Raw genomic sequence first — 26,449 nt, forward strand, 5'->3', positions numbered from 1 at the left:
CAGTGTGGCATTTCGGATAGGAAAGAGGTTGAGAAGAAAGGAGAGAAATGAGTGTTGACAAGAAAAGAGAACCTTTGATTTTGTGATACATGACTTCAGACCTGAGCATCCTACCCACCATCTATCTCCTAACCTTCCAACCAGGGTTTCCAGAACAAGAGAAAGAGGGCAGGGATGACAGGGAGCTGAAGGCTTGTATGTACAGAATGGAGGAGGTGTAAAGTGCTTCCAGCCTGCTCACACCCTAGCCTTGAACACGTCCTTCATTGTTTACACCAACAGATTACTGGCATGGGCAGAGAAAAGAGGGTTTTAAATTGGCAAAACATTTGTCTTTCCTTAAGTGCCACCAAATCAGTTTGTCACTGAGATTTTGGGGGTGTCATCTTCTTAGCTTCTGAATAATGGCAGCTAAACTGCCTGGGTTTAAGGTCCTGCTCAGCCAGTTGCCAGGTCTGTGATCCATGTGTTCTGTGTGATCAGAGTACCTCACCACTCTGTGCCTCAATTTCCTTATGTATGAGATATGTTTGATAATAATACCGACCTCTAAGATGGTATGTCAGATTTATAGCATACTGTTTGGCACATAGAGAGCCTGTTCTGAAGTCATTTAATCTTTAAAACAGCTGCAGTGGGGCAAAGTATCTCGTGATCATTAAAAACATACTCTAACCATTGTGGTAAGTCTATTTTATTTTTATGAGATTTTTTAGGGGGATAAGTAAATAATTATTCATTCTCAGCTCTTCCCCCAGTAAACCTTTGTCCACATTTTATAAGTACCAGATTATCTCTCACCACTCTGTTCTTCTGGGATGGATATGCTCTGCTGGATTTCCCTCTTAGATTTATGTCTCCTCTTCGCATTTTTTTTTTTTCTACTTGTTCTGTTTTCCATGTTCTCACTTCCACTTTTTTTTCTTTCAAATGTCTCTTTCTTCTTTCCATTCCTTTTCCTCCCTGTCCATCCTTCATCGCTGAAAGTGCACTCAGCAGGGAACACTGTGTTTAAGGCACTCTCCCAAATTTGTAAAACTTCTACTCTGGCATTAAGGCCCCTTAGCAGATGAACTCAAAAAAGTCATCAGAAAGACAAAATAGTTTTTACCCAGCAAGACTCTTAATAATCCCATTTCCCTCTGGGTCTTTATAAAAGAGTCATGATCTAATCCAGAAAAAAAGGGAGGGAGTCTGGGAATAGAAGGAAAGCTCTCTCTGTAGCCTCCAAAGGATGGGACTGCCAGCCAACTGAATGATGTGCATGTTCCTGGTCCCCTGCCCCCTGCCTCCAAAGATGCTTTGATAACCAGGGATGGGGTTCTGGAGAGGTTGGAGAAAAGAAGATAAAGGGAATTGTAAACTATGGACTGAATGATAATAATAATTGTTTGCATAAAGGGGAAAAAATAAAACAGATGTACCCAAAAGGCGTGTTAGGGGCAGAGGGACAAAGTAGAGAAAAGTGAGCTGAAGCCATGTGAGGGAAAAATCCAATACCAGCAAGTAGTTGAGTGATGAAGTAATAGTTTGCTTCTTCCTGCTACTGACAACAAATATTTAGAACTTGCCTTTTGAGGTGTGGTGGGGGGAAGCCCCGAGAATAAATTAGTTTTACTATTATTAGAATTAAAATGTGTGTATTGAACTTCATTGTTATCTAAGGCTAGTGTGAACTAGAGACATAGTTCATACTAAGTCCACCTTGACCTCTGCCTAGGTGTTATGATCTTAGACAAGTTAGTTAAACTCTCAGTTCACCACTTTAAAAAAATTGCATATCATAACAGCTGTGGGTGGGAAAGGGAGGGTAGTAGCTGGGGAAGCAGAATTATTTGTGATAAAATGCTCAGAATTTTTATATCTAGTGTACTTTTGGTGCTACTTTAGTTCCTTCTTAATTCATTAATTCATCACATCACATGGAATCTGACTTTTGGGAAAAACTTTGTCTGAGTTTGCCACAGATGGGGTGAGAAGGGATTCACTCGTGTCCGCAGGTGGCTGGTGATCCAGCAGAGTGGAATCCTCCCACTCCTCAGGAGATGCTGAAGGGCTTCAGCCTTTGAGGGGCAGGAGGAGAAAGGTTACTCCTGGCCTCTGTGGTGTCTGGGTGAGACCAGGCAGAAGCCAGGTAAGATTTGCAACTGTGAAAAGGGGAAGGGGAGAGCAGAGACAGAGGCTGGTTTGGGGAATGCTCAGAAAGTGCAGTTTCGAATATATGATTGGAAATAACTACAAATACAGTTAGAAATTTTATCTTGGGTACAATGCAAGGCCCAAGTTACAAGGGGAGGGAGGTTCATGTGCTAGCCATCAGGGAACCATTGACACTTTGACTTAAGCTTTAGTGAATCAAAATAACTGAAAAAAAAAAAAAAACATATTCTATTACCTTTCTTTCTCCTTTGGTTTTTGGAGAGACCTCAAAATTCTTCATCTTCTGTTTCTTTCCCCAAATGTCTGTTAAAATGGTCAGGATTTGTAATCCCAGACCTCTCATCAATGGCATCAGAATTGCATTTGCAATGAGGGCTGGAAAAGAGTGGACATAAATATAAACTAATGATATTATATCAGCTGCCCTATTGGAATTGCATTTGTTTATGATATAAAATGACAAATAACAAGGTTACCACAGGTGGCATGATTCGAGGTCAGGGGAGGTAATCACATCAAACTTACATTTGACCGATTAAATGAGGGTTCATTTTTAGCATCCAGATTGAGGGGAAGAGATGTGTAAAAGGCCCTATTTCCAGATCCAATGGCCAGTGTGTCCTCGGTGAATTCCTTGGAGGTGTCTGAATGGAGGCAGTTAGCCTCACTCCTTCCTGTTTTCCCTGCACTCGTGCTGGCTTCCTCTCTGGCTCTCTGGTTCCTTCTCTCGTCCCCTCCCAGATGCTTCTTTTATTCAGATTTTGAACTTTCCCGTTGCAAGAGTTCATAAGGATTCCCATTTGCTGTGCCTTCAGAGTGCGTCCTTCACTGCCACTCAGCCCCATAAATTGAATAGATTGCATCCCTTCCTACTTGCCTTAGGAAGTGGTCAAACGGCCGCATTCCTGGGCTGATGGATTGGCTCATTTCTTCCTAGTTTAAGCCAAGATACGGATTTTATGAGACTGTCTTGTGACAGGCTGAAGTCACTTTGAATAAAACAAAATCCAGCCTCAGCTCACAGAAATAACTCTTCAAAAGCAGCTTATCCTGGGTTGGTGAGCAAAATTTGGTTAAAACCCTGAGCAAAGGACTCAGATAATCTGGGTGAGGGGTTTGAAGCAACTACTTTTGGTCTTTCCTTTCATGCATCCCTGTTGACGTGCTCATACACAGAACTGTGTATCCATAATATTTACAAATATGTAGCCACAGACTCAGTTAAGAAAAGAAACTCACGTCAGTAGGGCTAATGTGATTAAAAGAGACATTTGAACGCTCCATAATGCAAGACAGACATGTTCATCTGAAGATTCTAGAGTTTTGTTTCAGGCTTACCAAGCAAATACAACCAGGGTAACACCTTTAATAAATAAATGCATTGTTGTTTAAGACAGAAGGGAATCTCTTGAATTTTTGGATCAATCTATGGGTTATAGGATCATTTTCCCACCTTGTCATACAGGCTTTGAATTTGAAAACTGGAATTGGGCTTTAAGATTACCCTTTCCCTCATTTTATAGATGAGAAAGCAGAAGCTCAGAGTGGTTGACTAACTTACCCAAGGTAGCACAGCTACCAAGTGGTGACACTAGATTTGATTATGAGGCTCTTAATCCTTACCCGATGTTATTCCAGTCAACTATCCTGGAGGAGTGCGTGAAGTGATCTCTCTCTCTCTCTGTCTGAATACTAGGCAGGTAATCTACCACAGCCCTTTTAACATTGCTTATTTTGAGGTAGGGTCTCACTTTATGCCTGGACTGACCTGGACTTTGAGCCTCCTGTTTATTCTTCCTTGAGTAGCTGGGATGACATAGCTGAGATGGCAGGTGACCACCACTGCACCCAGTCATTGGTTGAGATGGCTGGCCTCGAAACTCTCCTCCTAACCTCTGCCTCCTCAGTTGCTAGGATTACAGGTTTGAGCCACCATGCCCCTCAACTTTCTCTCTTTTCAAGTAGGCAAGTTTCTTCTTACCCTTGCTATTGATGATTAAATGAAAACAATGCCATGGAATTGGACAGGATGGGATTACATGGCGGTAAAGAATAAGTTGCAAAGTAAATAAAGTGCATTGTTTTCGGGAAGATGAGACCAACTGCTTTCCCCCACAGTGCCCTCTGTATACAGCAGCTCTCCCCAGCTCTGAGGGATAGGTTCAGCCCCACACCTCGGATAATGCCCAACCCTACATTCACTGCTTTTTCCTATACATCCATTCCTGTGATAAGCTTAATTTATAAATTAAGCACACTAAGGGATGAACAACAATAGCTAATAATAAAATGCACTGTTGTAATAATATACTGTAATAAAAGTATGTGAATGTGGTCTATCTCAAAATAGCTTGTCATGCTGAGCTCACTGTTCTTGTGACAATATGAGGTGATAGCATGAGATGGAGTTCAGTGAATGACGTAGCAGTGTGACTTAGCATTAGGCTACTATTGACCTCCTGACACTTGTCACCATGAGGATCATTGAGCCATGACAATGCCAGTTCACTGCAGGTAGTGAAACTGCAGAATGTGAAACTGCAGAGAAGGACCCCTCCTTCTTTTTCTGTACATAAGCAATACATGGTTCTAACCCTTCCTCTCTTCTCTTCTCCATGGCACCTTAAAGTCACAAGGACCCTGAGATCCAGCTCACTGGCTTTCAAACCAGGTTCGAGTTCAGTGCACTGGGAGATAAGGGGAGGCCAGGCTCTAGAGGGCTTCTGGCTCCCTCGCACATCCAGGAAGAGCCTCGCTGTACATTGTAGTTCTGTGTAGGGTTTTGATCAGGAGGGGAAAAAAGGACCACTTAAAAAAGAAACTGACAACTACCCATCTAATGGAATCCAGTCATTGAATTACATTCACAAAGCTGAGACCCAGAAGGTCCCACCCAATTAAGGGCCGGTGCTCCCTCCCCTGTTTTTGCCAGTGTCTAGCCTCCCTTTCCTGGTAGCCATTACTCCATTCACCTTTGACAACCACCTCTCTCTAATCCCACATCCAGCCAGTCCTCAGGTTTCCCTGTTCCTGCCCTCCCTCCAAGCCAAGGGATCTGATTATGAAACAAGCCACTGGAATTCTGATCATCTAAAAGCCCTTGCTGAAGTCAGGCTTCAATTCCAGCAAATACTGTTACCAAGTTTAGGCCATACGGTATATCTTTAGAACAATTACAATTACATTTTCCTAGATGGTAGACCAGATTTTTAAAGGCTTTTTTCTTTTTTAACTCTTTCTGAATATTTGCTAAAAAATCAAATATTACCGGGAACTAGTAATGTATCTTAAAATGAGCTCTCCAGGAGGGTGAGTTCCTAAGTGAATGGATGCTAAATCCCTTTACCTTTTTGGAGCCAGGTTACCTCTAGAGAGAGATTGACTCTAAGACCATCTGATGATATATATTTCAAATGAAAACACTTAAGTACTTATCATAGGAGGAAATCAGAACTTGGTGGCTTTAGAAGTTAGTGTTCTCTTTAATTGAAGTTACAAGCAGAGGTGTCAAATCAAGCCTTTCACCCTCTGGCCTCTGACCTCTGACCTGACTCATCCCTTTCCTCCTCTCCAGAGGTTGGAGGAAACTGAACATTCTAGGCCTGGGTTTTGCTCCTTCTCTTTGGGAAATGAGTTTGCCCCAGGTGAAAGGTATTCACGAAATAGATGGAGAATGAAGTCCCTTGTCAACTCACCAAACAGGCTCAGTAGCTCCAACATCAACAGGGTTAATTTCCCCTCTGTGTATGGAGATTGGCCTTAAGGGGTTTGCCCTTGAGTTCAACTCTCCCTTGGCTTGGCTCAACTCCTCCCAAAACAGGACAGAAAGCATTTATGAAGTTCGTTTCAGAGCACAATAACGGCCTACAAAGTAATGGATGGCATTGTCTTCACCAGAAATTCTAGCTAATTTCTATTGGGGGCATGTTTGTATTTAAGAGATGAGGGGCCCCAACCCTAGGAATGAAAGATCAATTATCAAGAGATGTAGAAGCATTAAATGTGTTTTCTTAACAGTTTTTACTGATTTCTTTCAAGAATTCTGTTCTCTCCAAGAAAAATAGAGACAGAAATTCTAGTATTTATCTTTGTGGATATATATGTCTGTGCAAATGATGTGTGATATTTTATGAGAGGGTGTGAACGTGTGTACAGGACTGAAGTGTGAACTACTGATATGTATATGTAATTGATGTATGTCAGTATCTTACTTATGTGTGTTTCTGGAGCATGAATGCAGTCTAAACAAGAGTAGCTGAGTATTGAAAACCAACCAAAACAGATGTTTTAATGAGTTCTCACATAGTTCAATGAGGGCTCAATTCTCTCCAGATAAAGAAAGGACAGAAAAAAGAAATGGGCTACTCTTTTGGTTAGAAAAATTTGAACAGAAAGCACAAACTAACGGCTGTGGAATATACTATACTTTTTTTTTCCTAATTTTTTTTGTAGGTTAATAATTGCTCCTAGTGTAGATCAGAAATGAAACCTTCCTGAGGAAGTTTCTTTCCTGTCTTCATTGCTGATCTGTGTGCCTGGCCTAATTACTAAACACTTAAGCCTAGGGTTCAGGGAATTGAGGAAAGAAATCCTTCTTTCAAAAGTAATTGGAGAGAAGCTGGGGAGGAGTAGAGAGGGGAGGGAGCGCGTGGATGATGTGGAAAACGGAAGGGTTACTGAACAGGAGCTCAGCTCAAGTTTCCTCTGATGAGTTCCAAGGCAAAAAGTGTGGTTTGGGATGAGACAGTGGCAGGCCTGCAGTTTCTGCAAATAGCTGGCAGAGAGGCTGGACCCAGTAGAACAATTCTTCTGCTGCTAGCTTCGTTAAAAAAAAAAAAAAAGCCACTGGCAATGTAAGTGCCCACACCTCTGCCTGCTCAGAGGGCCACTCCCAGCCCTGTGTCCACATGCTTGAACCAGAGTCTATGGGCTACCATGTGACTGACCTGCTGGAAGATTCTGGTGCCCAGGGTAGGGGGGAGGGCTGTGGGCGCCTGCGAGGCCTACAGGCATTGGCTGCCTCTGGGTGGGGGGGGGTCAGGCCCATTGTCCTCCAGGACTAGGGAGGGTGCAGGGTCATTAGGTAGAGGATGATGTGGTGCCTGCTAGCCTGAGGAAATGGCTCGCTTTTGTTTTCTCCCCAGTAGGAAAGGGACCCGAAGCCATTAGATTCTGGGCAGTTCAGCACAGCACAGTTGGAGCTCTTGGAGCTGTTGGAAGCTGGATGCCGGAAAGGCTACTTGTGTGGATTTGTATCCCCACCACCATTGTGCAGTGTGCCCATCGTTTATGCATTTAAAGCCTGTCAGGCTGGTAATCTGGAGCGGAGGTCTGGAAGACTGTAATGCCAACAGACGCAGGGAATGGCAAAGTGCACCTGTAGAGTTAAAAATGCATGACCCGGTCCCTCAAAGAGGGAATGCAAGAGAAAGACCCGTCCGGGAGGGTGGCTGCTGAGCTGTAATACATAATTCACGGGCCCACGCTGCTCCATGCAGATGGCGGTATTAAATCATGATTGATGCCTCGCTCATCCCAGGAAGGTCTCCAAGAGCCTTCTGAATATTTCTATGTCTCTTGTTCTCTGTTCTAACTGTGGTATTAAGCAAAGCCCCCTATTTCCCCCCAAGAACCCCTGCTAGGGATTGCAGAACTTCAGTGCCGAATAGATGAGCGACTTCAAATGTCATCGCCACCTTTTCTGCCTTTGAAGGTCATCCCTTCCCTCCTGGCCCACTGAGGCTGTTTACCTCCAGCCAGGCCCTGCGGGAAGGGGCAGCAAGCTCCTACCCTGCCACCTCCTGTCAAGCCACTGGTCCTGGCTGGACAAAGCAGCAGCACACTCTGCTGGTGGTGACCAGGCAGGAGGGACATTAGGCAGAAGGCAGATAGCACAAAGCACCTTTGTCGAAATTCTGAGGTTGAAGCCAGTGAATTCTCCTATAGAGATTTTTCCACTCAGTGTGTAATGAAATAATAAATCAAATTTGCGGTGTGTGTGGAATTAAATGTTTGGGGGTTTTGCTTTTTCTTTCTTAAAAAGAAAGAAAAGAGGAAGCTGAAATCACCCTCCAGGGTCTGTTCTGGCCCAAAGCTGAAAGTGCTTCCTTGTAGTACATGTAATTGTTGCCAGACTTGCTTGTGGGTCGGCACCACAAAACCACAATTGTCAGTTCCCGGAGCCTGACTCCTGGCTGCCTGGGCTGGGAGACACAGAATAAAATGAAGGATTTATGAGATAAAGATAGAGATGGGAGGTTTGGACGAGGAGAAGATAGGCCAAGAAGGGGAGACAAGAAAAGACAGGCAGGCATGTTAAGTGTACAGCCTTCTTGTTTTTATAATCTCAGACCATGTAATTGGGAATATTTATGACCATTTTTTGGACTACTTTGTGTGTGTGTGTGTGTGTGTGTGTGTGTGTGTGTGTGTGGTCGGGGGAGGGATGAGCTGAAATAATCTCTTCCACTGTATGAGTAAGTAGGTTAGCCTCCTGGACTGCCATAAAAGGTCTGTAAAATAGTTGTAACTGGCCACTGGAGAGAAGGGAGGCAGGAAAGGGGAAAGGCTGGAACATATCTAATGTTCTCCTGGTCTTGCTTTCTCTTCCAGACCCACCCTGTGGAGGTCGCCTGAATTCCAAAGATGCTGGCTACATCACCTCCCCTGGCTACCCCCAGGACTATCCCTCCCACCAGAACTGCGAGTGGGTTGTCTACGCCCCTGAACCCAACCAGAAGATTGTCCTCAACTTCAACCCTCACTTCGAGATTGAGAAGCATGATTGCAAGTAAGCACTGCCCTGCTGCACATGGGGCTCACTCCACCTTGCCCAGCCACCACCCTGCACCCTGTCCCTGCTGTCATCGGAGGATAGCAGTGGAGCCTGGCTGCAAGGGGAGACCTCAAGGCCATATTCTCTTTCAGGGGAAGTGAGGTAGAGTCGATGCCACCATGCCACTGTATGGGGACAGAGCCTCGTGGAGTGAGCTTCTGTCTCCGGAAGCTGGTAGTGGGGAGAATTTCCATGTGAGGCAAGAGTGGTCTAATAATCCACCTCTTGACTCTGGGATTTACCTCCCCTTGGAGAGCATCCTATTTTTACTGCTGCCTTAATTAAAAAGTAGCCAGATCCCCAAGTGAAGACTCCAGTGCCTCTAGCCACAGGATCGGCTGTTGGTTTGTGACATGGCAGCTGGTTGCCTCAAAGAAAGAGAGAGTAAGCCATTCTGAGTCTCTGAGGGCCTAAGATTCATTGATCCTTGATCTCTGAATTACACAGGTTAGAGTCTCAAAGCTGTTGTTATAGATTTACTTAACCAATGTGATTCTGATTGCTTTACTGATATTAATACATTCATTCTCACAATGGCCCTGGGAAGTTGGGGCATGATGACTTCCATTACTGATGCACTGAGAGGTGAAGTCAGTCACCTAGGGTGACTCAGCCTGTCTTACGACATGACATCAGTTTGGCCACCTTGGAAACGTGGCTTAGGTAATACCAAGAGGACATTTTGATACTTGTGAGCACTTTAGAAATTCCATGTTGATACTGAGGTCCCTGTAAGTTAGGGTGAGGAAGCAGCCCTCATTGTAATGTCAAGAGTGCAGATGTGTGTGAAGTCTCATGAGTTCTATCTTAAGTGCTTTCCTCGTTGACAAAAAAGTGAAAGTTTTCTGTGCAGAAAAGAATGTGCCAATGCTTGTGTTCTGCTCCAAATGAGCACTCAATGTACGTAAGTGTTCAGGGCTCCCACCTGATTAAAGCCTGACTATTCTTGTGACCAAGGCATTGTTAATAAAGGGCCAGCTATAAGGCAGCAGGTGACACTCATAGGCCTTGGTGCAGACTTGTGTTTCCTCATGGAGGAAACAAGACCTCTCCTTTCACTGCACTAGGCCGTGAAACCCAGTGATGAGGCCATTATTTTCCTCCTAGGAGCACTTTGCACCTACAGAATGGTTTCCCCCTAACAAGAGGTAGTCTCTGTTAAAAACCAAAGGGTTTCCCCAGGTGGATACCCCATGTGGCAAAGAGTCATAAGACAGAGTTTCTAATCCCAGGGCCTCACTTGGCTGAATGATGACATCCGGGACACAGCAGTTCCCCTTTGTCTCAGTTACATGCACACCCTGGACACTTTGGCTTCCGCTTTCCTGACAGTGAACTTTAACAAGAACTTCAGTTAGCTTTGCTTTTTTTAAAAGGCATTTGGGGTTCTGGTGCCTCTGGCTGTGTTGTGGAAGGTTGGCATAGACTTAAGCATAATGCACAGAGCCCTGGGTCTGAGCTCAGAGAAATTTGACTAAGCACCTCTCTGGATTGACGGCCAAATTCGGTTATGCTGATGCCAGAGAATCTCGAGGGGAAATCACTAAGAGCTCATTTTATGGATATTCATAGTGGCAGAGGGAAAAGGCCTCGTGTTTTGGAAGGAAAAACTCGGGTACTAGTAAGCACAGCTTCAAACATGTTTAGAAGTAGGGAAAAGCCAGAGAACACGCTCCTGCCCTGCTTTGGGCTGTGGGGCACCCTTGCCCCCGACAGGACCTAGCTCCAGGGGTGGGGAGAACTTCACCTTTGCAGGGTTGGAGTGGAGGAAGCAGGCAGGTAACAGGCTATCTCCTGTCTTCTCAGCCCTCTAAGTAACTTCCTGTTTTCTTCCCTGCTCCTCATCCATCCTTCTGGCTTCAAGCTAAAAGGTCAGGAAGGTCAGGAAAAAATCTTCCTGGAGTCTGTTTTCCCCAGCTCCAGATTGTCAGAAGAGCTCCAGTGGAGCTAAGCCTCAGCTACTCAGTCTTGTCCTTAATTCTCCTTCGTCCCCACCCTCCATTTCTCCTCCACTCCTCATTTCTTCTTCTCTTGTAACTTATATTTAGAAGGACACATCTGGTCCCTCAGCCTGTCACTCTTCAAGGTATTTTTGACATTTTCTCCTGGTCGTTTACATTCAGTATAAATGGAATTCTGTCTCCCCACTGCCTTGTTTGACTTTCTTGCAAAAGGAACACTTACTCTAATTGAAATCCTGGAAGTTCTGTCTTGTCCCTGCTCTGTTTCTCTCTCTTTCTCTTCCACACTTCATTTTTATTCCAAGAGAGCTCCTGGGTTTGCAAAGCACTTGCTATCTAAAGAAATCAGCCTCCTTTCGCCTTTCATTTTAGGGACAAGTTTCAAATTGGATTTGGCTCTCAAGGCCTATAAGTTGGATACTTCCCAAAAGAAAATTCTCTAAACTGTCCTTCTAATGGTAGCATGAAGTAGAAAGCTAGTGTTTCAAAGCACCCTAGCAGGAAGGGGAAATGAGGAAGAAAGGCAGGAAAAAGCCAGCCCAGCATGCTTGTGCCCCATGTTTTCTCTTCTTTCTGTGCACAAGATGAATTGCAAAGAGTGCTCCCTGACCTGGGACTGGGGCCCTGGCAGGAAGGATTATCCTGAGATGTGGTCCTCGGCTCTCTGTACCTTGAAATCTCCATCCTAAAGGTCAAGGCTGTTGCTGAGCAAACCCCAGGCAGATCTTTCCCCTAAACTGCCACTTGCTCGTTTTGTTCCACGGAAGCTTGATGTCTGCTTGGAAAAATCTACTCACAGTCAGCTTTGCCTGAGTCAGTGTAATCCAAGGCCACCAGCCCCGGTGAGCTTGACTCTTCCCTTGGCCATGCATGGAACAACCCCGAGCACCCACAGGCTGTCCTGGGGCCTGTGTAGCAGCTGCCGGGCAGAAACCAAGGCTGCCGTGGCATTGCCAGGTTCCTGTGCTGAGGGACAAAAGGACAAGACTTGGGGCTGTCTGGGCAAACAGAGAGAAGCCACTTTGTCCCCCGAGATAGAGGATGCTAGGAAGCTGCTGCCTCTGCAGGCAGAAGCCTTTCGCTTGAGTCATCAGCCAGCGGGTTGAATGTTATGGTTTAGAAACACACACACACACACACACACACACACAAACCTGAGTGTTTTTCCATTTCTAAAATTTGAAATACATGTATAAAAAAACAAAAAAAACCAAACCACTCACCAGCATATCATACTCAGCTGATTCATGAGTCCTCAAACAGACATGGCAGCCCCTCCCATCCTAGAGACCCAACTAACCAGAGCCAAAATCAAGAGACTGGGTCCTTTTAAGATTTGGTCATTTCCAGATGAGTATCTTGAAAACATTTTCAGAAAGTTCAAAAGCCACTAGGAAGACTTGAAAGAACGTATTTTAGGCTAAAGACCTCACAAGGAAGTGTACACTAGTGATTTTATATGTTATGTTCAGTGCAAACTATCACACGTACCTCAGTGATCTAGGCAGGGACACATCGCCCTGCCATGTGAAAGTTTCAGACACTAGAACACACCCCTTTAGCATTCCAAAACTTTAAAGCTCCGAAGGGTGTCAGGGTTGACCTCAGGGCCTCGACCTTGCTAGGCAAGTGCTCTGCCACTTGACCGCACCCTTAGTCCCTTTGCTTTCAGTTTGTTTTTCAGATAGGGTCTTGCACTTTTGTCCGGGCTAGCCTGGACTGCGATTCTCTTACTTCTGCCTCCAGAATAGCTGGGGTTATAGGCAAATACCACCATGCCCAGTCAAAAGCTCAAAAGCTTTCTGGTAAAAAAAAATTCTAAATCGTGCTTCCCTTCCATGTCCCAAACAACTTAAGGGGAGTCAACCTTTTTCTTGATAATTCAAGACTCTAATTCTAAACTTCATTTTTGTGTGTGAAACAGAGGCTGAGTAATGCCATACTTGGATCAGTTTAGATTTGAATTTTTGATGACCTTTTAAACTGCCTAGTCCTCAGTTTCTCCTTCTGTAAAACCGCAATAACAAGTACTTTGCAAGAATGCTATGCCTCAGTTATGTAGCTGTACAATAAGTTAGTGACTAGGTTAGCATCTTTGGACTTAGTCATGGGAAAGTTTGAGACAGTTTTCTACCAGTATGCTTGCTGTCACTTCCTGTTATGAGTGGACCTGCCTCCTACAGCCTCCCTCTTGTGACTTGTTTTTACTTTTTGCATGCATCAATTTCCCTTCATGAAGTCTTGCTTGAGTACTAGGAGCCACACTTCGCCCTAAACCAGTCCAATCTCAAAGCCAACATTTCTAGTTTACTTCAGTCAGCCAAGGTCACAGCAGAGTAAGACTGGGAAGCCACCCCAAGAGACAAAATGTGTAAGAGAAACAGCGCATGGAGTTCTCAGCACTTGTTTATATGTTCATAATCCTTTCTTCTGATCTCCCCACCCCCACATTCTGGATATTTAATGTTTTGAATATTTGACCTCTGAGGGTCCTAGATGTTACATACTGTCCTTATGTTTATTTACAGCAGAGGGACCTTCAGAATCTTAGAAAATATGTCTATTTCTCCCACAGTAGCAGGGTTGCTTATATAGGAGATTTCTATAAATTTCCTTCTATATTTCTATAGTAGGAGATTTCTTATATCTTAAGAAAGGTAGCAGCTTCCCAGGTTGATAAGTTGACCACAGTAAACAGAGGAAAGAGACCAGACCTTAATAATCTAGCTCTTCCTCACCCAGCCATCGACATTTCCCTATGCTCTGTAAGCACCCTCCATTCCCAATAAGCAAATACAGTCTTACACCTACGAGCAAAACACACACACACACACACACACACACACACGCGCACACAGGTCCTGCTGCTCAGCCTCTCCTTTCCCTCTGCTCCCTCCAGCTACAGGCTCCTCAAGTCCTCTCCTGGGCTCTTACTTCTTCCAGTTCTCCCTCAATGAGCACCTAAATTTGCTTGTTTTTGTTCATAAGTGGTCCTTAGATTCTGAGCATCTAAGTTCTCCGAGGGCACAGGCCACCTATTTCGTTTCTAAGCTCTTTCACCATCCCTGGTGCCTGCAGGTGGTTGTTTTAGTGACCTGTTCACATTGGAAATGCCAGGACATAGGAAACATGCTGTAAGGTAACCTTCATCAGAAGATGGTCAATAATCTCCAACAGAATGGACAAAAAAGAGTATAGAATCTGGGCTGTGAGTTGTTAACCGTTCTGTGACTTGGGTGTCTCGCCAATAAAATGACCATGGAATTCCGGCCCTGGAGGCTCACACCTGTAATTCGAACTACTCAGTAGGCTGACATTGGGAAGATGGCAGTTTGAGGCCAGTCTAGGTAAAAAGTTCATGAGAACCCCATCTCAACTAATGGCTGGGCACAGCTGATATCCCAACTGTCCAGGTGGGTGAATTAGGGAGCGAGTGGTTCCAGGTCAGCCTGAGCAAAAAAAAAGTTTATAAGACCCCCATCTCAACAGAAATAAATAAATAAATAAAAGCTGAGTGTAGTGGCGTGCATCTGTCATCCCAGTGACAGCAGTAATCTTAAAATAGGAGGATCACGGTCCAGGTTACCTAGGCCAAAAGCAAGATCCTGTCTCCAAATTACTAGAGCAAAAAGGCTGGAGGTATGACTCAAGCAGTAGAGCACCTGCCTCGAAGGCATGCAGTCCTGAGTTCAAACCTCAGTACCGACCATAAGACCATTCATTCCTTCCCCAGGAAGTGGTCATTAAGTACCTACTATGTGCCAAACACAATGACAGCATCGGGAATACAGAGATAAGTAACCAGGACACTCATGGAACGCAGGGCTTGAGGCAGAAGCGAGGAAAAGGACAGGTGTTGACTGTGAAGCCCCTCTGAGCCTGGCACTCACTGAGCACCTCATGCTCTTTGGCTTGTTTAATTCTCACAACAAAGCCTGTGAAGCTTGCTGCTCCTCTTTCCAACTGCAGGTGAAGAAGCTTGGGCTCCAAGGAGTTAAGCCTGAGGTTCCACTCTCAGAAGTGGCTGAGAAGGTTCTAGAAGCTATATACCCTACTTTCCAATCTAATAAGAAAGCTCTGTGTTTTCTGCTTCCCCACACCCACACTATGGTCAGGACGTGATGTGGAACTGTTAAGTGAGCCCAGATCTTGCCTAGGCTGGGAGACCCAGGAAGGCTCCCTATAGGAGGTGGTACCTGCATAGATCCCAAAGAAGTTAGCTAGGCAAAGGGAGTTGTTTGCATACTCAAAGAAGGGACGACAGTCTCATGACTCTAGGAAGTGTAGTCATTAAATGCAGCTGGACTCAATTTCTGTCCCTGTGAGCAAGACAGTCGAGCAGAAAGGGCTGGCCTTATGTCTTGTTGATACAAACCCTCTTCCTGACAAAGAAGTGTCTAAGCAGTGCTACTTAACCTTATTTCTTGGCCAGGTGACTTCCACCGTGTGCTTGGGAGAGAGGCTATAGACATGAAGCAGGAAGGACTGAGCTTGCAGGGCACTCTGCTGCCCCCACCCTCCCTGGCCATTGTAGGGCTTCTCCAGCCTCATACCCTGTGTCCAGGGAGGCTTAGTTTAGTGGCTAGGGTGGGTTTGTCCTGAGAAGTCCTGGGAATATGCTGGATGAAGTGCTTCTTGAAAATTACTCCTACACAGACTCTGAGTCCACTTCTCTTTCCTATGAGTAGAGAGTGGGAGGCCAAATTGCCCAGCTGGAGGTGTGACTTCAGCCAGGGTCCACTGAAGTCTCTGGAAAGGTGACAGAGCAGAGCAAGAGTTCTCTGTGGTATAAAAGGGTGCCTTGGACTCGATCAGGAGGGACCCCGCAGTTGATTACTCATGACATTATGACAGATTCACTGCCTACCCACCACAGAAATATTCCGAGTCCCCTGAGGAACCCGTGAGCCCATAGGATTTTTCTGTATTGCAACAACCCTGCTAATGAGGGAAACAGATCCACCTCCAGGTACCTGGTGCAAGAATGGAAATGGCCCTGCTAAGTGGAACCCAGCCAGCAGCTGACCCCAGACTCAGCAACCTTGACCAAGGATTCCACGCAGTGATTTCAGCTCACCCAAGGAGCAGGGTGGGAAAAAACAACCCACAGATTGTTCTCCCATTCTTCCCAAGGTTAGAGTGCAGTTGGGACAACGGTTATTTTTGGCAGTTTGTTTTTAAATATGCAATGTTGCAATCGCAACTCTCCCAAATGCAAGCTTCACTGTGGACGTCTTTCTTAATAATGCATTTTACGTTCTGATTGAGAAAATCACTTGAGATTTTATCATACACAATCCCACTTGTTCTGCCTCTCAACCCTGGCACCTTCTTGAAGCCCAGAGGTCCCAAGGGCCAGCATGTCACCCCATGTAACTCCTTGTAATTCTCCTATCTAATTACACCGGCTGGGAGTCTGTCTTAAGAAATTCAGTGGGAGTTCCAGGTGTGGAGCGGATAAGGCAGCCAGGGGAAAGAAACCAAGTCAAGACATTAGACTTTTCTAGAGAGATTTCTGTATTTTCCTGCAGTCACAAGTCCTGTAGAAAAAAAAAAAGCTACACTCTTTTTGTTTTGTCTGTTTTAGTGGCAAGGGGATTTAAATCTTTGGATGAAGAGAAACTCAAGAGATAATGTAATTCCATTCCTCTACTTCTGCCTGGATAAATCATCCCAGGGAAAAAATATATATAAATATATTAGCTGCCCTTGTCCTTTCTTCTAGAAAAAAGCGTCCATAATCGTCCTTCATTATGGGACCTTGTGTCTCACAACTCATTTCAGTTGATTGCAGGATAGATGGTTGTATTTAATTTACATAATCAAAAATTTTTTCCTAGAAATAAAATCCATGAAAAATGTTATCTGGGTCAAAATTAAATTTAAAAAAAGAAGAAAAAAAAAGGACAAAGAAATAGATGTGGGTTGGACTTAGGTTGGGTAGGGCCGCATAGGATTCCACATGATAAAAGAAAATCCACATAACTTCAGTACTACAGTTTGAACTCAGGGCTTTACACTTGCTAGGCAGGCACTCTTACTGGTTTAGTCACTCCACCAGTCCTTTTTTATGATGTTTTTGTCAAGATAGGATTTACCGAACTATTTGCCTGAACTGTTTTCAAACCATGATCTTCCTTAGTAGCTAGGATTACAGACTGAGCCAAGGTCACCTGGCTTCCACATGACTTTTTTGGGGGGAGGTACTGGAGTTTGAACTCAGGGCCTCACACTTGCTAGATAGGCGCTCTACCACTTGAGCCACTCCGCCAGCCCCGTCCACATGACTTCTTAATGCCTTTTTCTAGCTTTGTAACCAAGCATCTTGGCAGTCTTCATTTTTTTTTTCCTCTGCTCTGTTAGGGACTCAACTATATATTTGCAGTCAGTGTGGAGAGCTTGTAATTAGATGGTAATAGCGAACATTTACAGAACTCCTAATTGGAGTCCACACATTTAACTTCCACAGCAACCTATGGAGCTGAGACTAGGATTATTCCCACTGAACAGGTGGAGAGGCTGAGGTCCTGAGAGATCACACAGGCAGTAATGGTGGGGCTGGATGGAAGCCAGACAGCCTGAAACTGCCTCTGCGTACCCATGTCACTGTGCCTAGGCTGTCACCTGCTGTCCAATGCTTAGGTGTTTGGGGGCCTCTGATTCCTTGAGATAACCTCGACAAGCCTTTTCTTTCCCTTTTCTCTTTCTTCCTTTTCTTTGCCTCTTCCTGCCACGTGGTCCGCTGTGGATGACAGAGGGGCAGTCAAGGAAAGAGAGGGCTTTCTGTGTCTAAGGGCAAGCTGGAGGCCTGACTTTGTCAATAGTCCCCATCTGCCCCCCTGCCACTCTCCTCCTACCTCCCCTTTACCACTCTCTTCAAATTCCCATCCCTCTCCACCACCACCTTCATTCTCCATCTGAAATCCAAAGACGTGAAGGCCAGTAATGGAGTGTCCGCGGAAGTAATTGATTCTTCACACAGAGAGCATTCTCCTGCCTTTAGTGTCAGTGGAGCTGAACCAGGTTTGGGGCGGGTGAGCGAGACATGTAAACAGCCCATGGCTGAACTGTCAAGACCAAGCTCAACACACGGGAGGGCGAGCAAGAGGGAAATGGTGGAACAAATAATTGTTTTATTGGAAAGCAAAGGAGTAAATAATATTTCAGCCTAGGAATTGGCAGTTGGTGAGGGATGGTGGCGGGCTAGGAGCAGAAGGAAGCATGACGCAGGTTTTAATGGAAGAGTTTTTCTTTGTCTCAAGATAGGAGGTTTCATCCCCTCCCCATCCTCCTTCTCCCATTATCATCATTATTATCATTAAAATAATTACTGTAACAATTACAGTTGATGAGACCTCAGGTTTATACAGCACCTTTCATCTGAAAGTTCAAAGTGATTTATTTCTGTGTCATCCCTCTGAGAGCGGTAGGAAAGTGTTATGATTTGGGTGGGTGGGTGGGGGGTGATCTCTACCTGTTGGAAAAGTGAGGTCCAAGCAGATAAAAGATTTGGTCTAAGTGTAGGGTAGGCTGCTGGGTTAAATATTCGGGGATTGACTTCTCTTCTGGGGTTCTCTGCTGCCTCAATCTTTCCTCCAGGGCCCTCATCCACAGGTGGCTCCTCCCTGCCACTAATGCCTCTCCCACGCTGTGGGCCCCTCTGGTCTCTGCCATATGGTGGCCAGACAACAGTTCCATGGACAAAACAGCCTGCTTCTGGCTGTGGGATAAATACAGGTCCTTCAGGTCTTACTTACACTGCCGCCGTCCTGCTCAGCGACTTCCTGCATTCGGATTCCCTTTCTTGTAGAAGCTCATGTGCTTTTGCCATTTTTCTTCATTGTCTGATGAGCCTCAGCGTACCCAATATTCTCTATCCTTGGCTACTTTGACCCCTAAAAAAACCTCACAGTCTTAGCAGAATAGTAGGGGCATTGCTGTGGTGAGAAAAGGCCAGGACTGTGACATGCATTGCTTGACCTCGACTGGCTTTGCTCCTGAGTGCAGCCACAACGCTTCACAAGGAAGCATCCAGGACACAAGTCACCAACTGGCACTTTGAGAAGAGGAAGCGGTTCCAGCTGAGTGGCCACCAAGAGCTATATTCAGAATGTCCACCCTGGCGTGGCAACAGCTCCTTCCTGCTTGGACATTAGTGTAGACCTGTCACTTCCACACCCCAGTGCTTTTTGCACAGGAGTGACAAGTTTGCCCCTGGAGCCAGGAGAATCCTGAAACTCTTAAGACGTGAGATCCAAAATCGCCCTGCCATACCTGCCACCTACTCCCAAACTGTCCCTGCTTGGGTTTCTGCATGGCACATTTCTCAGACAGGTTTAGTGTCTTTCAAGTTTTAAGGAGGCTGAATACCAGCAAAGGGGGGACAGAAAAATGACTGAGAGGCTAAATCCCTGGGAAAACCAAACAGGACTTTTCGATGCAGTGATTGGTTCCCTAGTGCCTAGCACACCTCTGTTCCCAGCAGGCTCCCACTTTTCGGACAGATGGGGAGGTTATGATTTTGCTCTTACAATTGGGTCCTCTGGGAGCCAGGGTTAGTGAACGCCTGTTCCAGAGGGAACTGTTCCCTCAGCCAAGTGGAGGGATGCTACCAGTACACCAGGGCCCCAGGATGACGTCCTCTGCTTTCCCCTCAATGGTTACCAGTTATCTTATGCCCCTTCCAATCAGCTTGTAGAGGCACAAAGGCATGATCCCTACGCCCATTTATGAGGTGAGGCAAACTGAGGCACAAGAGCATGATAGACCCAAGCCAGCATAGAACGGACAACTTAGCACTTCTCAGCTCTGCTAGGATTCACCTTCACGTCCAAACACCAGAAGACGTTGCTCCTCTAAGAACTTAAACTGTAGGCTCCTCTTAACTACTTTGTACTCCAGCATCATTACAAAGTGCCAGCAAGGGCCCCTTGAAGTTGACTGCAGAGCAGATAAAAGGAAGACAGACAGTTGTGCTGCAAACAGCCTGCCCCTAACCTTAAACTTCACACTGGCACCACTAGCCTAGAAAATCATTCCTTAGGTAAGCATACACTTTCCATCCAAGTGGCCTCTGCAGTGGTTGCTGATCCAAGAGCTGGCAGATCTGTAGCCATGAGGCCTTGGGAATATGCCTCACCAGGGACCTAGGACAGGGCACAGGGAGGAAGTGTTCACTCGCAGGTCAGGGCAGAAGTGCCAGAGACTTTGTTATGTGCCTTCATTCTCTGAAAGTTCATCTGTAGTGACACTTATCAGCCGCCCTGTCTGGAGCGGTCTCCTTCCTCATGTTGAGCTCGTTCTTGGCAGCCTGATTCATGAGGAACAATGAGATCGGGGCCCTCTCCATCATCCCGGAGCTTCTGCGGAAAAACATCCAGCAATTATAAATAGATGTTATTTGTAGTCTCCACTTTCTTGCCTTCAAGGTTTTTAAGAATAATTCCCTGAGTTTGTTTTGAGTTATTCTCTGTGCATACTTCCTCTGCTGGGTGGTCAGATTTCCTCCCTTCTAAAGAAGCCTGGTGACCCTGGCTGTGAGGGGATTATGAAGAGAAAGTTCAAAATAGCAGAGATTTGTGGTGGGAAGAAATTAAGGAAGAAAATGCAAATAGCTGCTATGAAAAAGGCAGATACACAATGCAGATACACAAACAAACCTAGAGTTTTGGAGCCATTTGAGGCTTGGGAGTTAAATAATAGTGACAATAATATCAGCATTAAGAACGAATATCTTCACATTGAGCACTTACTGCATACCAGCCACTGTGCTGGGCTGTTTATGTGCTCACCGAGCTATAGAGAGGGTGAGTGCCCAGCAAATGGAAGAGAAGTGGTTTTGAACCCAGCCTGGCAGGTTGGCTCCAGAGCTTGGGCTCAGACCCACAAGACTGAAATAAAATCTCAAAAACTCAAGTGGATGGTTTTGTGTGGGAGGCAGATTTTTGGAAACTCAAGCCCCAAGGTAGAACATGTTAAGACTCTTAACTGTGGCTTTTCGTGCCATCTTCTCATGTCTGGTTTCCAGAGGGTGGGTATATGTAACTGTTCTCCCCCCCAAAACCCACCACCCTGTTTTGTTGAACACTGGTAGTAATAAAAATAGCCAGGATCTACTAGGCTTCTGGCACGGTGCTGGGCCTGCTCACATCTTTGAAGTCCACGCCTGATGTCATGCCACAAGCAAGTACCAGAGTTGAGCAGTCTGTCTACCAGGCCCACATGCTACACTCCCCAGAGCACACCATACCCTACTAGACAGATAGGTTCTTGTGTAATAGTAATTTCAGGTTTGTTTTGTCACAGTTGCCTTCCCCAAGAAAATATGCAGACACATAAACACACCCAATTTCACATATAATTTCAGGGGTTCCCCAGCCCAGTGAGGCTCTCGTGTGGACTCTGCTGGAAATATGTGGACTTCAGAATATATGGATGATACTTTAAGAGCTTATAAGTACACAGGATCCTGTTTTCTCACTCCATGGGCCATATGTTCGCATACGGGTGCACATGTGCTTATAAAAATACTGCACTTACAAAAATTAATATGTTATCCCATCTGAACACTTACAAGCTGGTTTTCTACTGGGTGAATCTTGAGACTCATGCCTTTCAAGTTTTCTCACTGTTCTTGTTGGTTTTTGGTAATTTGCCTATTAATTTTGGCACATCCTAGAGGCTTTGTTTAAACAGAATGACTACATAAAAAGAGCAAGATCCTGTAAAGTCTCTTTCATACCTTACACCCATTTTGTAGAAGCCTAACTGAGACCAAAAGGTTTTCTTCTGCCTGGTGGATGCTCTTGTCTGTGATGTGTTGTGGCAATGGTTTTTCCACTGTTCTAAGATCTTCATTCAACAGTGAGGTAAAGGGAGAGAGGTCATGTGGGTTCAAAGCCTACCTCTGACCTTTCTTTATCATGACCATGGGTAGGTAACTTAACCCTTTGTGACTCAGTTTCTGCCCCTGCAAATGAATGGTAATCACAATAGGACTTGCTGTTATTAAGTCAGTATTAAGTGAAATGGTATCTAAACCGGGGGTCTGGTCTCAATAATAATTGCTCAATATAAATTGCTCTTATTGAACCCTCTTACACTGTTGGTAGGAATGTAGACTAGTACAACCACTCTGGAAAAAAATTTGGAGGCTACTTAAAAAGATGGACATCGATCTACCATTTGATCCAGCAATACCACTCTTGGGGATATACCCAAAAGACTGTTACTCCAGAGGCACCTGCACATCCATGTTTATTGCGGCACTATTCACAATAGCCAAGTTATGGAAGCAGCCAAGATGCCCCACCACTGATGAATGGATTAAGAAAATGTGGTATCTATACACAATGGAATTTTATGCAGCCATGAAGAAGAACGAAATGTTATCATTCGCTGGTAAATGGATGGAATTGGAGAACATCATTCTGAGTGAGGTTAGCCTGGCCCAAAAGACCAAAAATCGTATGTTCTCCCTCATATGTGGACATTAGATCAAGGGCAAACACAACAAGTGGATTGGACTATGAGCACATGATAAAAGCAAGAGCACACAAGGGAGGGGTGAGGATAGGTAAGACACCTAAAAAACTAGCTAGCATTTGTTGCCCTTAACGCAGAGAAACTAAAGCAGATACCTTAAAGCAACTGAGGCCAATAGGAAAAGGGGAACAGGCACTAGAGAAAAGGTTAGATCAAAAAGAATTAACCTAGAAGGTAACACCCACGCACAGGAAATCAATGTGAGTCAATGCCCTGTATAGCTATCCTTATCTCAACCAGCAAAACCCCTTGTTCCTTCCTATTATTGCTTATACTGTCTCTACAACAAAATTAGAGATAAGGGCAAAATAGTTTCTGCTGGGTATTGAGGGGGGGAGAGGGAGGGGGCAGAGTGGGTGGTAAGGGAGGGGGTGGGGGCAGGGGGGAGAAATGAACCAAGCCTTGTATGCACATATGAATAATAAAAGAAAAATGAAAATAAATAAATAAATAAATTGCTCTTATTAAATGAGTGGCAGCATGAAAAGGAGAAATGCATGGAAGTGAAATGTACTTCCCCCAAACTAGGATCTGACGTGGAGCAGGTTTCGAGCTGGGCCCAAAAGCAGGCGGCCTGGCTTTGGGCCTGAGTTGACCAGAGACCTCAGCATCGCGCGGTCGCCCTGCAGCCGGCTTACGTCTCTGGCAGCCTCTTTGTTGGGAAGTCAAACATGATAGCTCTGCCCTATCCTCCAATTTTCCCCACAGGTTTTAATGTAAGGATTAATAAGACAGTGCTTGTAGCCGTCTTTGAGCTTCCTGGAAGAAAGGCACTCCGGGAGGTGGTAAATTCTCTGGCCTGGATAATCTACTCATGAAATATGGAACTTTGAAAGTGTGAGAAAATTCTCAAATCACTTTGACAGCATTTTAATTATAGTTGATTTGTTTGCCACTAATAGTGAAAATCCTGTCAGCGCGATTTGAGATGTTTCTTCCCTGCAAAATGTTATATTCCGTGTTTTTGTGCCATGAGGCAGCAGTTAGGTTTTTAGCTATAACCTGAGTAGCTCAGTGAATGTGTCGGGCACAAAGGCAGAGGTTGTATCATGGACCAAGCCACCAAGCCCCTCAGAGAGTGTCACATCATAGCATACAGCTCCCTAACGTGTATTCATTTAGTCACTCAACACAGTCTTCTGTGTCAGGTAGCAAGTATTGTAAATGCAGCAGAGAAAAGGGAAGCCCTTGCCCGCGGTAGAGACAGGTCATTAGCAAATATTCAAGCATGCTGGAAAGACCTTTCGAGATTATGAACATAGCTGTAAAGGAAATAAAAGAATGAGAGAGAGAAGAGTGTGCCATCTGAAATGGATAGGCAGGGCAGGTCTCTCTGAGGAGGTGACATTTGCACTTAGGCATGAAGGACAAGAGACAACCACCCTATACGAAGTTAACAAATAGTACTGCAAGCAGAGGAAAGAGCAAATCCAAAGGCCCGGGGACAGGAAAGAACTTGCCATCTACAAAAAGCCTTCAACACTCTATGAGACAAGCATGAAGAGAGAGACTGCCTGATTGCATGCAAGGTTACGACTTTAGGTCTTGGCACATCCCATAGAGTGAGCATAACATTCTTACTCAGAGGGCCTAAGGACTCTATCTTTGATACAGAAACCCCCTTAGATGCAGTGCTGGGTCCAGACAGACGTTATCCTGATCTAAGGGCAGGGTCTCAGCGGAAGAGTCTTCCAGGCTGGCCAGGCTGGGGTGCCCTGCTTCCTGGGAAGTACCAAGCCACGGATAGTTAGGAACACTAGAAAGCCTCTTCTCGTGTGTGCCCAGCAATGAGAGAAGAGATGAGATTGTTGCTTTTTCATCTCTCTCTCTCGGATTCTTAAAATTAATTCCACCAACACAATTCCCACACCTCACATGTGGGTTTGGGGAGAAGGAATTAAGACTTTGAAACTGAGAAAGAAAGAAGAGGAAGTGTTCTCTAGACCAGGGCTCCTACACAAATGTTGCAGTCTGTGGAAAACAGTAAAGAGGTGCTGGGGAACCATTTTAGAGAGAAAAGAAGAACCAGGAGTAGAGGTGGCCACCCCAACTCAGGAAAAAAAACATAAATAAAATAATAAGAGGTAGTGTTAAAGCTTTGAAAGGAATTTTTTCATTTGAGCGAGATTATGAATAATGAAATGCAAACACTGTAGTTAATATGTCTGTTCGCTGGTTTATGTTGCCCCCCGGAAAATGAGTAATATGCTATAAGGGTAGCTTTTTCAAGTGATCCCACTTGACTACCCATGGGGTGAGCTCTGAATCTGTACCCCAGATTCCTTTGCCAAACAAACACTGGAGTTTCGAGGCTAGTGGCACAGCTGTATGTATTCCAAGGCCACAAACTTCCTAAGCCTCTGCCGAGCCCTTCACAAATGAACCTGACAACATTGAAATTCCTAAGGAGATTTACTCCAGCTGTAGCAAATCCTTAATAATAAAAAATTTCCCCAAATGAGTCAGTCACACGGGAGGTAAATGAGACATTCTCTCCGAAGTCAGCATGCCACTTGGAGTGTGCCCTTTGTATAAAGCTCAGCCAGACAGCCAGGCAGTTAAGCAGGGCTGTCCACAGGGCGCAACCAGGACCCTGGAGGGAGAGAAAGTTCAGTCACCAAATTGTAACTCTGGGTCGCTTCTCCCTCTAGCAAACCTGATAGGCAAATGCAGATTTTCTTAGAAGTTCAGGAAGGGCTGATTGTTTGCTTCACAAAAGGAATCACCAGAGAAGTCCCCTTCACTAACAAGCCAGAGAGAGAATTTATAATAGGATTGAATTAGAGGAACGTTTTTTCAAAACTGCATCCCTTTCCCTATCCATGTACGAAGCTATGGAAGGTTGCATTTGTTGCTGGCCACATTATAAAAAAAGGATTGGGCCAGTCTGTCCATTGAGCAAATCGAGGCAAGCTTTTGGGCGTGGTGTTTGTGAGTAGCCCTGCTTCTGTTAATCCCCTAAGTGACTCCGCAGGCAAATAGGCAGCCTGACAAACCCTCCCACCTCTTTCTGAGGAACAAGAATGGCAGGTCCTTTCTTTGTCCTTTCCAGAGAAATCGGCAACAAGACTAGTTTGGTTTTTAAAGATTTATTTATTGAGTGCAGACCAGGTCCCCAGCACTATTCTAGCTATAGTGACACACCATATCTCAGTTGGTCCTCACTCCAGTTCTGAAACTGGGATGGTGACGGTGATGGTGACGGTGATGGTGATGGATTTCCCTCCTCACCTGCTACATCTTAACTTATTTTTCTCAGCTTTTCTAATTTGGAAAAAAAACTTAATGGAAGCACTTTATTTTTATAAATTTTAGGGTTATTAAAGAAATGTGGGCTTATAATAAACAATTTAGATAATAAAAGGAACAAAGAAGAAAGTAAAATTATTCTACCACCCATGTATTTCACCACCATTAATATTTTAGTACATAGTTTTTCAGATGTGTTCTGTATATTTATGCAAGGAAATATTGGCATATATTTTAAAGATGCTTTTAAAAATTTTGTCTTTTGTGATGAACATTTGCCCATTAAAAAACAAAAAATCTAGACCTGCAGCACTATTTACAAGAGCAGCAGACTAGTTCATCTTATAAATATACCAAAATTGATTTACTCACTCTCGATGGTTAGATTTTTCGACATGATGCTATTTATAATTAGAGTGTCTTCTCACTTTTCATATGCTTTTTTAAAAACAGGCACAAAGATGCATATACATCTTTTCATAATTGTCTGATTATCTGCTTAGGAAAATGTTCTTGAAGAAGAACTTCTGGATTAAAGGCTCTGTACAAATTAACTTTTGTCACATTTTGCCAAAAATACCTTCCAAAGTGTTTGAACAGATTTACGTCCTCACTTACACTACATTTGCTTTCTCTCTCCTAGGGCAAGTTACTTCTACTCTAGGCGCCAGCTTCCTTGCCTGTGACAGGGGTGTGTGAA

The 26,449-nt window shown here is 44.7% G+C and overlaps 1 protein-coding gene across 4 annotated transcripts in view; it reads left to right on the forward strand.

Annotated features, from left to right (window-relative positions):
- The window catches only part of Nrp2 (neuropilin 2), a 115,644-nt gene that overhangs the window by 6,797 nt on the left and 82,398 nt on the right, over positions 1-26,449 (forward strand). For all 4 annotated transcript variants that reach the window (XM_074071534.1, XM_020159519.2, XM_074071535.1 and 1 more), the window contains exon 2: positions 8,773-8,950. In XM_074071534.1, coding sequence (XP_073927635.1) covers positions 8,773-8,950 — 178 coding nt within the window. The remainder of the gene's footprint in view (positions 1-8,772; positions 8,951-26,449) is intronic.

This window comes from Castor canadensis, chromosome 4 (genome assembly GCF_047511655.1).
Source record: "Castor canadensis chromosome 4, mCasCan1.hap1v2, whole genome shotgun sequence".
Taxonomy (NCBI): Eukaryota; Metazoa; Chordata; class Mammalia; order Rodentia; family Castoridae; genus Castor; species Castor canadensis.